Source organism: Carettochelys insculpta, chromosome 2 (genome assembly GCF_033958435.1).
Source record: "Carettochelys insculpta isolate YL-2023 chromosome 2, ASM3395843v1, whole genome shotgun sequence".
Lineage (NCBI taxonomy): Eukaryota > Metazoa > Chordata > Testudines > Carettochelyidae > Carettochelys > Carettochelys insculpta.
The window spans coordinates 234,528,352-234,544,409 of record NC_134138.1 but is presented as its reverse complement, the minus strand read 5'-3'; the positions used below and the strand labels follow the sequence as shown (position 1 = coordinate 234,544,409).

Sequence of the window (16,058 nt, the reverse complement as noted above, 5' to 3'; positions counted from 1 at the left end):
AACTCGGAAGAATGCAAAACACAGACTTCTTCTGTGAAAAGTAAGTAGGATGATGAAGGTGAGGAGCAGGTTTTGGTGGGACAGTCCCATATTTGGGGTGCCAGGTAACCAGGGCGCACTGATTTATTTTGTCAAAGAGGCTAATTGCCCCGTATTTTCAGGCAGCTGCCGCCCGCTTCCCCTGGCTGGGGGAGCCAGGAGCTGGACCACGTGGTGGCACAGCGGCTCCCCAGCTTCCCCTGGCTCCCCCGCCACAATGGGGTTGCCCCCCAGCTTTCCTCGGCTGGGGGAGCTGGAGCCGGAGCTGGACTTGCGCAGCAGCGCGTCTGCCCCCCAGCTTCCCTCGGCTGGGGGAGTCAGGCAGCTGTCCCTCTGACAGCTTCTCCCGGCTGGGGGAGCTGGAAGCTGGAGTGGCAGGATGGTGGCGCCCCCACCTGGCAGAAAGCCAGGAATTTCACTGGCAGGGTGACAGCCCCCACAGGGCAGCCACCGCCTGACTCCCAGATAGGGTGACCATCTGTCCTGTTTTGGTCAGGACAGCATCATTCCCTTTGTCCTTTATTTGGGCGGGGGATATATGCTCACCCTAGTGAGGAGGGTAAATGTGCAGAGGAGCATTTCAGCTACACCGTGAGGCAGGATCTTTTTGATAGTCTACAGAAAGTAACCTCAGACAAGACTGCATATGCATTTTTCCTTCCAATGTTCAAATGTAAAGAACGTGCCCAGTGCTCCTGACCAAACTAGCACGACATAGGAATCACACTGGGGGATGCAGACATCAAGGTGTGTCGTGGGTATTGAGAGAAGTTCCCCACCCTGGCTTTACACCAACAGTCATAATAATCAGGTTACTTCCAGTCCTGAAGAACCAGCCAGTTGCCCACAAATCAACTGTACTCAGATCTCAACCGAAGACAATGTTTGTAGTCAACCCTGTAACAAACTAACTAAAGGTTAGTTATTAACTAGGAAAAATAAATGAGATTTACAAGGCTAAAGTAAATAAACATACATATACTAATAGGTACCATCTTACATTCAAAAAGCAATGGTAACGTCTATAATAAACGAACTTTTGTGTCTTATTGAAGCCAAACAGACTGTAGAGCTCCTGATTATGTTTAGGAATCTTTGTCCCTCTCAAGTCAGACAGCAAAAACATACCAATATCTCCTTAACATGCATTTTTATTTCTTTCTACCAGCATTCAGGCTATGATGGGACAAGAATTACGTATGTGACCTCCTCAGAGTGAGGGGGATAAGTGCTGGGTGTGGAAGCAATCAACAAAGTCTTTTGTCAAAAATGGCCTGCCTGATGTCCGTACAGCTTCATTTTTTGTGAATCTTGTGGAAAACTACCATTTCACACTTAATAATGCTCCTCCCTACTGAGGGGAATTTATAACCTTAGTAAACATTTTTATAGCTACACAGCAAACATTTCAACCAATGGTCCATAATCCCAGAGGTCTGGGGCCCCATGGGGTGCTGTGACCAGGTTTCAGAGGGTCCTCCATGCAGACATACTCAATGGGGCCCCAGGTAGGATGCTGAAGCGCCACAGCATGGGGCTGAAGCTCAGGACCCTGAGCGCCCCCACCCTCTGTCTGACACTGAAGCCTGAGCAATGCTGCTTCACAAGGATGCCTGTGGCATGGGTCTCTGGGGCAACTGCCTTGCTTGCTCGCTACCTAACAGCAGCCCTGCCTTTTATATACAGAAAGCCAGTTATTCTGGCAAAGGTAGCCCATGGAGTTTTTATAGCATACTGCAGGGCCTTGGAAAGAAAAAGATTGACAATCCCTGATTTATAAACTCTCTTGTATGCAGCATCCTATAAGCATTTCACAAAGTCTAAACACGTTGTTATAATGCTAACATTTATTTTAACTATCAATACACTGGTGAGCCAGGCTAGGTTCCAGCTATGTGTAAGCCAATGTTCAATAAGGTCTAAGGGCCTTGACAGGAGCTGGCATCACAACAGATATCAACTTTTCATTGTTTTATCCATTGGAGACAGGCAATGGTAAACCAAACAAAGGTAGAGTTATCACCCTCTTTTCGCTCCCTGTAGGGATGGCAGGGAACAGGCATGCAGAGCGGTTTGCTTATGTACCTACGGATATCTCTCATAACCTCCTGAGAGATCTCATGAAGGCCCTCTGCACTCCTTTCTTCAAGGTATCTACAGACAGCAGCCTTATTTCTTCACCTGTGGTAGGACAGTTCCATGCCACTCTATTATGACTTTGGCAGGCACCATTAGAATAAACAAGCTATTGTTCATAGGCAATATCAGCTAAAGTCACCACTGACTGTGGAAAATAGTATCCGGTACTATAAATACAGGACAAAATTTTATTATTTTGTGCAACCAAAAAAATTCCCTCCTCCTTCCCCCGACACTTCCCCATACTCACCATGGCTGAGTATGTCTGAGACTGCAGGACTGTGCTGTACAGAGGCAGTCTAAAGCTCATCTGTCAACAAGCCTGTCTCATTTAAAACTTTTATAGAAATAAAGGGAGTTCTGAAACTTATTTTTTGTTTTGTCTTGTGACAGCAAATCCAACAATACATAAGTCTGTTTTATCTGAGGCTACCACCTCCACAGCCTTGAGTGGTTCTCTGCAAAATGTCTGACGACCATGAGGAGGATAGAAAGCAGACCAGAAAGCGAATATAAGTTGTGAGATCCTGCAAGTCAGTACTGCACTGGACAAAACTATTAAGCAAGAAAGAACAGACCGGAGAAAGCCTTAGGAGTCCTCACAGGAAAAGAAACATATGCAGTCAGGTAGCAAAAACAAATGCCGCAGACTCTGTAATCTCACTCTTTTTGCAGTCAACAAAGAACTCAAAATTAACAACTCATTACACCTTCCAGTATTCCCTGTGGCATCCGTGGATGCATTCCTACCGCTCCATAGCTGATGACAACAGTAAGGATACGCATAGACTCATACATACTGACGTGTGAGAGTCACAGATGATGTACGTAAAGCGAAAGTGGACTGAAATGAACAGGTTTTCTACCTTTCTAATTTTAAAATTGGATTCCATTAATACATTTTAGAAGTTTGTGCTGTACACTTTTAATTGCACTGTTATGTAATAAATTTCTATTTATTATGCCATTACCTACAGCACAGAATGTTCAGAATAGCAATCACAGGTAATTCTACGTGACAGAACTCCTAGGTTTAGTGAAAAACAGTAAATTTATAAATGTTCAAACACCATATAATTAATAAATTCATTAAAAGAAAGTGCAATATTCATAAATGTACACTACATACTAACAATTCTTACTAACCCCCAAAGCTTTGGGACCAGGAAGAGTGCAGTCCATACCACCACATCAAAGTTCTTTACTCAAAGGCACTCAGCCGTGCAGAGCTCTAGATGGAGTTTATGGCCCTTGTGTTTGGCTGTTCAAACTCAGTACACAGGCACTCCACCTCCTCTTTACATCCTGCAACAATTATTTCCCCTCTGCCTCACAGATATTAGGTGGAACACAACAGACTGCTATAACCATTTGAATTTTCTCTCACTGCGATTATATCTCATAAGTAAATGCTGAATGCTGGCAACATACTAACAACACATTTCACTGTCACTCTGCACCTGCTGAGCTGGTAGCTGAATCTTTTCCTGATGCTGTAGAGTAAGACAGCATACGGTTTCATGAGCCAAGGAAGCGAGGGGTAAGCAGGGCCCTACAGAATTATGTCAAGAATGGTAATCTGCTGGTTGAGAAAGTGTCCTCCTGCTGGCAGTTTTCTGCAGTCCTGTTTTCTCAAATATGTGAGCATCACACAGCTTCCATACTAATATTGCTAAAGCATCCTTGGTGATCCACCTACACTTGCATAATTAAAGAAAAGTAGCCCTTTCTATTTATGCTCTCTTGTGGCAAAATTGGGAGACAGGTGCCATCTATGCCTCACCACTGTTCAAGACTCATTTTTGCAAATCTATCCACTATGTCCTGCATGTTGCCAAGGATATGGATGGCATTGTCAGATGGAGAAAACTGCATGGTGGAAACTTGACCCTTTGCTCCCAGTCATTCCTATGTGACTAATTTTGGTCCCACAATGCACTGCAAAAGTTTCCTAAAAAGCAGGACACTAGACAGTAGCACATTGAAATAGCTACACTACACTGTGTATCGACACAAGCAGGAGTAGTCAATATTTGCAAGCTGGGTGCAAGCAGCCAAGCAGGCACATGCACACACAAAATAAATTAACGGAGGTGATTTTCCACCAAAGTATCTTGGGTTAACCAAAATCTGTAGTGTTGACATGGCCTGAGAAAATGCTACTAAAAATGCCTAAGTACCAACTTCATATATCCTTTTTCAGAAAGGGTTCATCTCACACTAAAACAGATAAAAAATTAAGACATATTTTGAAAAAATGCCTCACACAGTCATTAAGAATCCCTTTGTAAAAAATCACAGAGTATGTTCAGAAGGAGGGCTCTTATCAAGATAGTATCTTTTGTCAAATAAATGATTTTGTAAGCTTACCATGTTGGCCTTGGCCTGTTCAGATAGTCCTGTATTGTTGGTCCTGCAGATTGAGAAGGACCTCGTGATCTGGCCATGGCTATGGGATTCATATAAGCCTTGGAGATGACAAAGCAAAGTGAGAAATCAATTTAATTTTTTTCCGCAGAAACAAATAAAAACCCACACATACAATTTTCCTTACTTACTGAAAACAATTCTGACTGTTTCTTAAAGATGGAAGGCATTTCGCCAGAGTATGGTGATGATTCAAGCTAACAGGCAGACAACACAACGATTTTTATTCAAAATTACATAACCTACTTATCTGCATGAGGAATAAGGGTCTATCCAGTGGCCCAGTGATACTCAGTACTTCCTTTGTAATGTGCTCTGAGATTTCTCAATGTGATACTCTATTATAAAGCATTATTAAAGTGACATATACCCCTAGTCTAGTGGTGTGCAAAGGGGGGAGAGGGGGTGCAGCATGATCAGGTTCCCCCTGGCTTCCACTGCTTCCCCAGCCCTCTCCTTCCTCCCCAGCAGCCTCTGCTGCCATCATCAAAGCGCACACGTGCACACACACCCGCCCACCCCGCCCCGAGCCAGTCAGTGTTCTGAGGCCCTGAGTCAAGCAGTAGGGCCACACTGCTGAGTTCCCAGCTTGGAGAAGTGGCCACATTGGTCCCTGCAGCCCGTGCATGCTGGCTCCTGGTAGTCCCCTGAGATCCTACCAAGGACTTGCCACAGGGCTGCCTTCGGCCTGGTGACACTGCTGCTCTGCAACACAATGCAGCTGAGAGTCCCCTTGGGTTCCCCACATACGTTCCTGGGGTCCTCCCCCAAGGATCCCTCCCTCTTTGGGACACCCCCTGGAGCTCCCCAGTATCCCCTTCCCAAGCATTCCACCTCCCTTCCTGAATGCCCCCCCATCCTGCGGTCTTCTCACAGGCTGGGGGGGGAGCAGCTAATTGCAGGGCTGAAAAGTGGGGCCCAACGTAAAAAGTTTGCTCACCCCTGCTCTAGTCTCATACTGTTTGGCACAACAAAGGTAACACACTGAAGACTTCCAACTTGTCAAAAACAAACTGATGATGGCACAGAAACAGAAGAGCACAAATTAATGATAATACCACCACATAATAAAACTACTAGATATGGGATTTGTTTTAATACTAAAAATCTGATGCATGTAAACAAACACAATTCTGGTGAATTAGGGGCATTTAAGTACTAAATTGAAAGTTTTATAGGTTAAAACATATGTTAACATGAGGTCAGTTATAACGGATTTATTAATTAGCTTTGTCCTCTATTCTCCTTTCGTAGTCTGTGTGTTCTCTTTGTACGCGCTTCAAAATGTGGTACATTTTATAAATCCAAATATTAAAAAAAAAAAAAAAATCTATAGCCTACCAAAACAAGGAACTGAATCCCTGACAATTTTTAAAATTTTGGTGCATGAATACATAGGAATCATAAGGCTACACTGATGCTTATGTGCATATATCTTCCTTTACCTAACCAGATCTGTGTATACAAATACATATTATGTAAATTATATGTAAAAACATTAAATTTGAAAAGAGAACTCAGAAGTTAAAACACACCAGAACTAACACTGTCCATGCAACCCTAATTCATGTAACTTATGCATTTATGATAATCTATAAATTACATGAGCACATATTTCTTCCACATGAACCTTGCTTCATTCAGCGCACATGATGGACAGTGTTCACTTAGTGAGAGACTATTTAAGATTCTATTTTTTCCTCATGTTCTGAGCACACAATTATCAGTTTCCTCATGGGCTTTTCCATGGGACTCATAGCTATAGTATCCAACTGCTGTACAAACATTTTTTTTCACAACACTTTTGTGAGGTAAGGGGATACTACTGCCCCCATTTTACAGATGGAGCACTGAGGCTGAAGACAAAAGTATCCATCCACTAATTCTGGGTGCTCAATTTGAGAAACCTAGGACCTGATTTTTCAGAGTATTCAGAATTATACGGCACTTTATATAGTACAATTTCCATTGACTTTGTCAAGCTTTGATAGCTCACATTTCTACAGATTGCTCCAAATGGTCTCAGTCAGACACCCTGAAACTAAGAACACAGATAGTGACTACCTGTGAGATGTTCGGTTTAAGTGAGTTGTCTAGCACCACATATGAACTTTGTGGCAAGTGTAGGGATTGTTGCCATTCTTTTTCTTCTATTAATCATCTGCCTCAATAACCGCATGTCCTCCAAATATAACAACAAACCAAACAGGAGTCCTACAGATAACAGGTCCCTTCGCTATATAATCCTGATTCATCCCCAGATTAGGTCCATCCTATGCATTAAATGAGGCAAGAATCCTGTGCAAAAAATAGTATATGTGATAAAAACTGGTGATGCATATGAAAAAGTAGCCAAATTAAGGTTACATAAGGCATTTTCTAACTTTTGGGTGCTTAACTTTGATTTTTAAACCTTTTTTTTAGTCTAATTTCCCAGATTCTTTTTAAACAGCATAAAAACAAAACTTAGATGTGCTATTATGTATAAAGTTCTCACGCTTTACGTGGACCAGTACTAGAAGATGACACACTGACACAGGACAGACATTTGCTAACTGCAGTGGTATGGTGAGGCTCAGGAATCAGGTTTCAGTTTAGTTCTGGAGGAGAATGTTCTCCAATGCAGGAGTTCTCAACCTTTATTCCTCCTGAGGTTTGTGGAAAATGTTATAAAACTCCATGGCCCACCTGTGCTATAATAACTGATTGTATGCATTTAAAAGCCAGGTACAGCATTATGGGTAATCAGCAGGGCAACTGTCCAGTGCCAAAAACCACAGGAGGCCCCATCTAGCAGGGCTCAGGCATCAGCTTTCTGCCTTGGGTCCCAGTGAGTCAAATGCCAGCCCTGCTTGGCAGAGCCTCTGAAAGCTACTTGTGACAACCCCCGCCCCACAAGGGAATCACACACCCCAAATAGAGGAACCTCTGCTCTAGCGGGCAAGGACTCTTCTGCACCTTTCCCCTAAGCTTGGTGCCTTCTGCCCTTTCCCTCCAGATGTGTGTGTCTCTCACATTTTGAGACTCTTCCTGGTCTCAATATGAACAAGAGTACTGATTTCTGTAACTTCATTTCTAGAACTCTTGTTATGCATGGTGCTTTATGCACACACAAAAGAGAAAAGACCCTTTCCTTAGGCCCTGTCCACACTAAAAAGGTTTGTTTGCATAGCTATACCAGGAAATAATTCTAGTGTAGATGTAACTTATACTGGCAAAAATTCTTTTTTCTAATACAATTTATACTAGTTCCCTGAGGGGGAACACTGTGTGTGTGTATTATATATAATATACAGACTCTTGATTTCAAAAGAGCAGACTTCGACTCCCTGAGGGTACTGATGGGCAGAATCCCCTGGGAAATGAAGATGAAGGGGAAAGGAGTTCAGGAGAACTGACAATATTTTAAACAAGTCTTGCTGAAGGCACAGGAACAATCAATCACACTGCATAGTAAGAAACGCAAATATGGTAAGCAACTAGCTTGGCTTAACAGGAAAATCCTTGGTCAGCTTAAACTCAAAAACAATGTGTATAAGAAGTGGAAACTTGGACAGATGAATGAGGAGGAGTATAAATATACAGCTGGAGAATACTGGGCACTAATCAGGACAGCAAAGGCACAACTGGAACTGCAGCTGGCAAGGGATGTGAAGGGTAACAAGAAGGGTTTCTACAGGCATGTTAACAATAAGAGGGTTATCAGGGAAGATGCAGGGCCATTACTGGATGAGGGTAGTAACCTAGTGCCAAATGATGTAAGAAAAGCTGAAGTACGCACTGCTTTTTTTGCCTCCGTTTTCATGGGCAAGGACAGCTCCCACACTAAGGTGCTAGGCAATGCAGTATGGGAAGGTGGATTGCAGCCCTTGGTGGGAGAGGAACGAGTTAAGAGCTACTTAGAAAAACTAAATGCACACAAACCCATGGGTCTGGATTTAATGCTTGCAAGGGTACTGAGGGAATTGGCAAATGTCACTGCCGAGCCTTTGGCCATTATCTCTGAAGACTCTTGGAGATTGGGAGAGATTCCAGATGATGGAAAAAAAGGCAAATGGAGTGCCCATCTTTGAAAAAAAGGAAAGAGGGACAATCCAGGGACCCATAGACCAGTCAGCCTTACCTCAGTCCCTGGGAAAATAAAGGAAGAGATCCTCAAGGAATCCATTTTGGAGCACTTGAAAGAGGGGAAAGTGATAAAAAGTAGTCAGCATGGATTTACCAAGGGCAAGTTATGCCTGACAAATGTTATTAGTTTCTATGAGGAGGTAGCTGGACCTCTGGACACGGGGAAGTCAGTGGATGTGATATACCTTGACTTCTGTAAAGCGTTTGATAGTCTCCCACAACATTCTTGCCCATAAGTTAAGGAAGTACGGATTGGATACAGGGACTATAAGATGGATAGAAAGATGGCTTGATGGTCCAGCCCAAAGGGTAGTGGTCAATGGCTCAATATCTGTATGGCGGTCAGTTTCAAGTGGAGTGCCCTAAGTCTCAGTTCTTGGGCCAGAGTTGTTAAACATCTTTATTAATGAGGGATGAGGGACTGGACTGCACCTGCAGCAAGTTTGTGGATGACATCAAGATGGGGAAGAGGTAGAGACGATGGAGGGTAGAGATAGGATCCAGAGTGACTTGGATAAATTGGAGGATTGGGCCAAAAGAAATCTGATGTGGTTTAAGAAGAAGTGTAGAGTCCTGCACCCAGGACGGAAGAATCCCAAGCACTGTTACAGGCTGGGGACTGATTGGCAATCAGCAGTACAGCGGAAAGGGACCTAGGTGTTATGGTGGATGAAAGGCTGGATACGAGTAAACAGTGTGCCCCTGTAGCCGAGAAGGTCAATTGCATATTGGGGTGCATTAGGAGGAGTATTTTGAGCAGATCTAGAGAGGTGGTTGTTCCCCCCTATTTGGCACTGGTAAGGCCACATCTGGAGTAGTGCGCCCAGTTTTGGACCCCCCAGCATAGAAAGAATGTGGATGTGCTGAAGCAGGTTCAGTGGAGGGCAACGAAAATGATTAAGGTGCTGGAGCACATGACCTATGAGGAGAGGCTGAGGGATCTGGGCTTATTTAGTTTGCAGAAGAGAAGACTGAGCAGTGATTTAATAGCAGCCTTCAACTTCCTGAAGGGGTGCGCTAAAAGGGATGGAGAGAAACTATTTTCAGTGGTGATTGAGAGCAGAACAAGGGGTAATGGTCTGAAGTTACAGAATGAGAGGACTAGGTTGGATATTAGGAAAAACTACTTCACCAGTAGGGTGGTGAAGCACTTGAATGCATTGCCTAGGGAGGTGGTAGAAACTCCATCCCTAGAGGTTTTTAAGCCCCAGCTTGACATAGTCATGGCTGGGATGACTTATTCGGGATTGATCCCGCTTGGGGCAGCAGGCTAGACTCAATGACTTACTGAGGTCCCTCCAGCTCTGTGAGTGTATGGTTCTATGATTATATAAGAAGCACCTGTTTGCCAGTAAAACTGCATCTGCACCAAGGGCTTCTGCTGACATGAAAATTGTTTTAGAAAAATCACTCTCCAAATTGATATTAGTATCAAAAGTTTTGTAAGCTTGGCTTTATAGTCCAATGCCTGAATATCAATTGTTGTTTGCAGGGAGACGGCCATGATCACACCAAGCCCCTCTAAAGTCACTGAAAAGTGCTTTCTGCTGGTAACAGCTTGCAGGATCACAGGCTAAATTGAAATACAGAAAAGAGAGAAGGCTGAAACAAAATAATGTAGTTGGGTTTATTTTTTGTCACATAACTTGGCAGTCGCAAAATTCTAATAAGAAATATCAGCATGCTGTCAAGCATAAAAGTATTAGTAGAGGATAGAGGTGGACGGCTACTTGAAAATAGGAAATTTTAAGGAAGGACCTGAAGGACAGGAAAGCAGATGACCTAAAATGAAACTGATCTTACAATTAGATCACATGTGAGGAGGTCAACACCTGTTTTGAGGAACAAACAACTGAAGTCAATAGAGTCTCAGGCAGACAAAGATCTGTGTGAACACAATACTTTAGACCAAAACCCCTGCATTTTTGTTTGTTTATTTGTTTTTGGGGTTTTTTTTTTGCATGCCCCATACATCAGCATAGGGACCCACAACAATAAAAAAATTGTTACAAACTTTTTTTAAATAGAAACAGGCCAAAAACCTAACTTTTTTTTTTCAAATGACAGAGCACAAAACTGACATCAATGGTACAGTTATTAGTGATTTGTGCAAGGTTTGACTGGGAGATGAAAGGTCCCATCATGCATGTAAAAGTAAATTCCTCAGGGTTGTCTGCCTGTCCTATCTGGAAGGAATATGAGGCACAATTTAGAATTTATGATCAGTGGGGGAAGTTCTTTGACTGCTGGGAAAAATGCCAGCCCACGTGAAGGGCACCGAATGCCTTACTCAAGAATTACTTCTACTGCTGGGAAGCGTTATTCTATTGTAATTACCACCCTCATCATCATTACAGGCTCGCAGTCTACATAAAGAGAGCCCGGGCTTTGATGTGGCGAGGAGCCGCCATTGCGTGCCCCAGAATGGGACTGATAGTGCCAGTGGGGTTGCCGCCAACCGTGGGATCTTCAGAGCGTAATGTTACGAATATTCTTGGGAGAAAGCAGCACTAAGAGGCTCTCCGGCTCTGGCCCTTTGTGCAGACCCCGCGGGGGGGGGTCTCGCATGGCCCCAGGCCCGCCGTCGCTGCGCGGGGGAGGGCGGAGGTCCCCACGCCCAGGGACAGGTCGGAGCACCTGGAGCAGAGCTGGCCTCACCGGGTCCCCCTCCGCGGGGCGGGCCTAGCGCTACACCCGCTTTCCCCGGGACGGGCCGCGGCAGGCCCAGCCTGTGACGCGAGACTCTACAGCGCTTCCTCAACCGGTCTCCCCTGGGCCCCGCCATCCAGGCCTGCGCGCCGCGCCGCACCGCGCCACTCACCACCCGGTTATCCCGCTTCCCCATGGCGGCGCCGCACAGAAGCCACGGCTGCACCGCGCGCTCCGGCCGGGAACTGAGCACAACAGGCGCGAGGCCCAGCCCGGCGTCGCTTCCCTCTGCTCAAGCAGCGGGCGCACGGCGCTAGCGGCCCGCTCCAGGCCTAGCTCAGACCCGGCTCCGCCCTGCGGCTGGGCCGGGGCGAAGGGCGTTGGGAGCCCCGGGCCCTCAGCCCGCACAACCCGGCGGCGCGCTAGCTGCCTTTCCAGACGCGCAGGAGTTCGTCCGGTGAGCGGCCATAATGAGGGAAGCCGCTGAGGGCGAGGAAGCCACTGCAGAGAAACGAACCTGGAATCCAGTCAAACTTCTGCTGGAAGTGCAGCCGTGTTAAAAGCCCCCACGCAAGCCATATTAGGAGCTGCAGAGAATTTCTGGGTATGGGGGTTTTGTAAATGGGGTGGACCCCCCACACATACATACAGAGCGAGCCCCGACCGAATCCATCCTCTCCAGCTGGCCCCACCCTGCTCCCCCCCACCGAGTTGGAGTTCTGTGTGGGGGTTGGGTCATAGGATGTGTGACACAGACAGACCCAGGTTGCTGGCCCCAGGGATACAAGCACAGGGTTTAAAGCCCTGCACTCTACCACATGAGCTAAAGGCTAGCTGGTTCTCAGCCAAGGCCGTAGAGCAGAGACTTCACTCACCCCAGATGAGGTCTCACTGCCTCTGGGTACTACATGCTTCCCTAGGCTGAGGAAGGGCATCCTGAGCTTCTGAGACCTTCCAGCAGTTCTTCCCAGCCAATGTACTAGTTGGGATGCCAACAGACTTGGTTTGCTGGCCCCCAAAGAGAGAACCTATGAGCATAGGGTCTAAAGCGCTGCACTCTACCACATCCCATCAGCTCATGGGAATAAGGGGACTTCGAAGTAGGCGGGGTCCTTTCGAAAAGGAGGCCCATCAGGACCAGCTGCATGGCGGCGAGGCACGTCAATTTCGAAGTGCAGCGGCTGCCCGCATGCTAATGAAGCACTGAATATGTATTTCAGTGCTTCATTAGTAAACTTCTAAATGGCCATTTGCGTGGTCATTTCGAAGTTTGGGGCTCGTGTAGACATAGTCAGAGAGTGCTCCCAAGGTTCTCTTATGTGGCACTTCTAGGAGATGTGCTCACACGGATCTGTTATGTTGTGTGCTGTGCTGTCACTCTTTCATCTCTGTCTGTGTGGGAGGCTGCTGGGGTGATCAAAGGGAATTAGGTGAAATTAAATGAAAATCTGTGAGAATTTCATGCCTAGACTCATTTGTAGATCTCGCTGGGTGCCTATTTCTATCTTTATGTGCATATGCATCTTTCTAAATCTGGACCTTAGTTTCTTTGTTCTCAGTTCCACGTCCGTAAAACTGGCAATAATAGCACTTTTGGTTAAATGCATTGATAACTGTGAGATGCTCAGAGTCTATGGTGATGAGAACCTAAGCTAGAGAATGAACCCAGATACTAATACATTTCAGGGTCTGTCTGAAATTATGCTGGAGAGTAGTTGATTGAGGCTTTATCTGCTTAAGGCAAGAGTGATGCTGATTAGCTGGGGAAAACAACCACAGGAGGTGACAGCAGCTTCTTCAGCCAAGAAGTTGTTTTGTTAATAAGATCTGCAGCATGGTTATCAGACCCTCAGCTGATTCTCAGCTAAAAGCAGTAACCACAATTCCTTTTTTCATCTCTCCTGAGGTAGTTGTAACCATTCCTTTTAGATATGGACCTCCTCGCCAAAACAAAAAGCAGTCAAGTAGCACTTTAAAGACTAGCAAAAAAGTTTATTAGGTGAGCTTTCGTGGGACAGACCCACTTCTTCAGACCATAGCCAGACCAGAACAGACTCACTGTTTAAGGCACAGAGAACCAAAAACAGTAAGCAAGGAGGACAAATCAAAAGCTCACCTAATAAACTTTTTTCCTAGTCTTTAAAGTGCTACTTGACTGCTTTTTGTTTTGATAGCTTATAGACTAGCACAGCTTCCTCTCTGTTACTACTCCTCACCAAAGTTATGCATGCTTTAACTAGTGAAGGATGTGCCTGCTGTTTTACTTAATGGCATGTCATGTATAGATTTTATTATATCTGTGCTTTGTAGTCTTCAGTGGGTCCCTGCTGTTTTCTGAATATAATACAAGATTATGCTTTTGATCCGGAAAGCCTTGTGGTTATCTTAGCGACCACCTGCAATTTAGTGCTCTAATTCTGGAGTTGAGATTTGCGGGGAGGTTTGTGTTTCAGCACCTCTCAGTTGATTCTGAAATTTGCTTCTTCCCTTGGTCAAAAGAACCTGTATTTATTTACATTAGGGCAGAATTCTGGATTGATGGGCACAAATTTTGGAGTTTGACATCATGTTGGGGCAGGGAGAGGTGGGGACTGGGGCAGAGGAGGGTTGTCCTGGCTGGCCATTCCCTGGGCTGGGGGAGATCACATGGCTGGTGGCTCCCTGTGTCTTTCCTCACCAGCCACCCCTCCCTGTCAGATGATTGCTAAATTATCTGCCAAAAAACTAGCGTTTTCAAGTGCCTTAGTAGTGCCTGGAAAGAGGGTTGTGTGGCGGGGGTGGGGGGGAAGAAAACAAGGTCAGTTCCCTCCCTCACCACCCACCCCTGCTCCATTTGCTATTTGGCTTGTGTGCCACCTCCCACTATTGCGGCATGTGCAGGTCCCTTCCCCTCACTGAAATCTGAAAAGACACCAGTATTTCAATGATGAAGCATTCCATTAATCATGTAATTCTTCCCATCCCAGGACACCCCAGGACTTCACAGCAGCATTATTCTAGAACATGGCAGCTGAAAGTGAAAATAAAGACTAAATATATAAAGAAAAAAGGGGAAGTGAATAGTTAGTTTTCATTGTGTAAATTAAGGAGAGGTAAGTTAACTTTAATGTTTCGTAAAATTCTAAATTATGCTCTTATTTTGTCTTTTCAGGAACTCGTTAAACCATGTAAAACTTAAAACCCTCCTTTTAAAAACAGTTATAGTTTCAGATCTCACAGATAAACCAATAACCCTGAAGATATAAAACAAAAAGGCAGTCCTGTAGCATTGTAAAGACTCACAAATATTTTTAGGTGATGAGCTTTTGTGGGACAGATTCAGTTCTTGAGATCTGGAAATTCTGGAATTGGGGCCTCTGTTAAAATGCTGACTAATCCGCAAACGCTATTTTCCATGTTAAAATAAGAATCATACACTTCTTGAATGAATCACCCTAACAAAAGTCAGAATAATACAGTAAGTGGCACCAGAATTTCCAGATCTGAAGAACTGAGTCTGTCCCATGAAAGCTCATCACCTACTAAACCATTCTGTTAGTCTTTAAAGTGCTACAAGACTGCTTTTTTGTTTTGTGAAGGTACAGACTAACACGGCTACCTCTCTGTGCCTAAAGATATAATTAAGATTACTAATAGACAAACTATCTAACATTTCCTGAAATTCATATGCATGGTTACTATCAATCAAAAAATATGACGCCCATTCAGCAAAGACATACACGTATGTTCAATGCACTGTGAGGAGCTCCGCTGAAGTATATAGGACTGCTCACAGTGTGTGAAGTAAGCAGATGCATGGGGCCTCTGTTAAAATGCTGACTAATCTGCAAACACTATTTCCATACTAAAATGAGAACCATACATTTCTTGAATGAATCACCCTAATAAAAGCCAGAATAACAGAGTAAGTGGTGCCAGCATATCCTAGAATTATATACTAGCATACTTTCACAGAAAATAAGAAATTACAATTTTGGTATGTTCTCACCTCATCATCAGAATCAGATGAACTGCTGGAAGAATCAGAGCTTGATGAAGAAGAGGAAGATGAAGACAACTTGACCAAACACAACAAAAATTAAAGCTTGTGAGATGCAGCATTTTGTCTCTTTGAGAAACAATTAAAGGAACAGCCAAACACTCCCAAATGTCTCTGCATTTGCACATGTTCTCTACAGCAATCTTAGTTCCAAGAGCCTATCTTGCAGAGATTTTCTTAAACTGTAGGAGTGGTATTTTCCTGAAACAAACAGCATATGCCATTTTCTGGCCAAATTCTCTATTTTTAAATCAGCCAGGCTTTCTTATTTTTAAATTGGAGATAAGATTCTCAATTTCTCCTCAAATACAAATCAAACTAACATTCTCAGATAACAGGCAATGCAAGAATAGTTATTTAAACATCTACATAAAATTCTAAATTATGCTCTTATTTTGTCTTTTCAGGAACTCGTTAAACCATGTAAAACTTAAAACCCTGAAATCTTTGCTCACCCTATTTGATTTCTTCTTTTCCTTTTTCTTTTTCTAAAAAGAAAGAGACAATTTTGTTACACTGCATCATGATCTCTAAACATATGCCACAAAGAAAGTAGCCCTGATTTTGCATTTTGACCTATGTTCTTTGGCATTAGCTGTTTCAGTGCAAGAATGTCCAACTCAAATACTTTACCAGA

The 16,058-nt window shown here is 44.2% G+C and overlaps 1 protein-coding gene across 5 annotated transcripts in view; it reads right to left on the bottom strand.

The window, feature by feature from the left end:
• The window catches only part of FAM133B (family with sequence similarity 133 member B), a 78,632-nt gene that overhangs the window by 46,702 nt on the left and 15,872 nt on the right, over window positions 1–16,058 (bottom strand). For 2 of the 5 annotated variants that reach the window (XM_074984739.1, XM_074984738.1), the window contains exons 5-7: window positions 15,877–15,909; window positions 15,371–15,439; window positions 4,549–4,646 (exon numbers count right to left, since the gene is read on the bottom strand). In XM_074984739.1, coding sequence (XP_074840840.1) covers window positions 4,549–4,646; window positions 15,371–15,439; window positions 15,877–15,909 — 200 coding nt within the window. Of the gene's footprint in view, window positions 1–4,548; window positions 4,647–5,545; window positions 5,619–11,554; window positions 11,731–15,370; window positions 15,440–15,876; window positions 15,910–16,058 lie in introns of those variants that run through there. The other 3 variants (XM_074984740.1, XM_074984741.1, XM_074984742.1) reach the window with 3 other exon arrangements.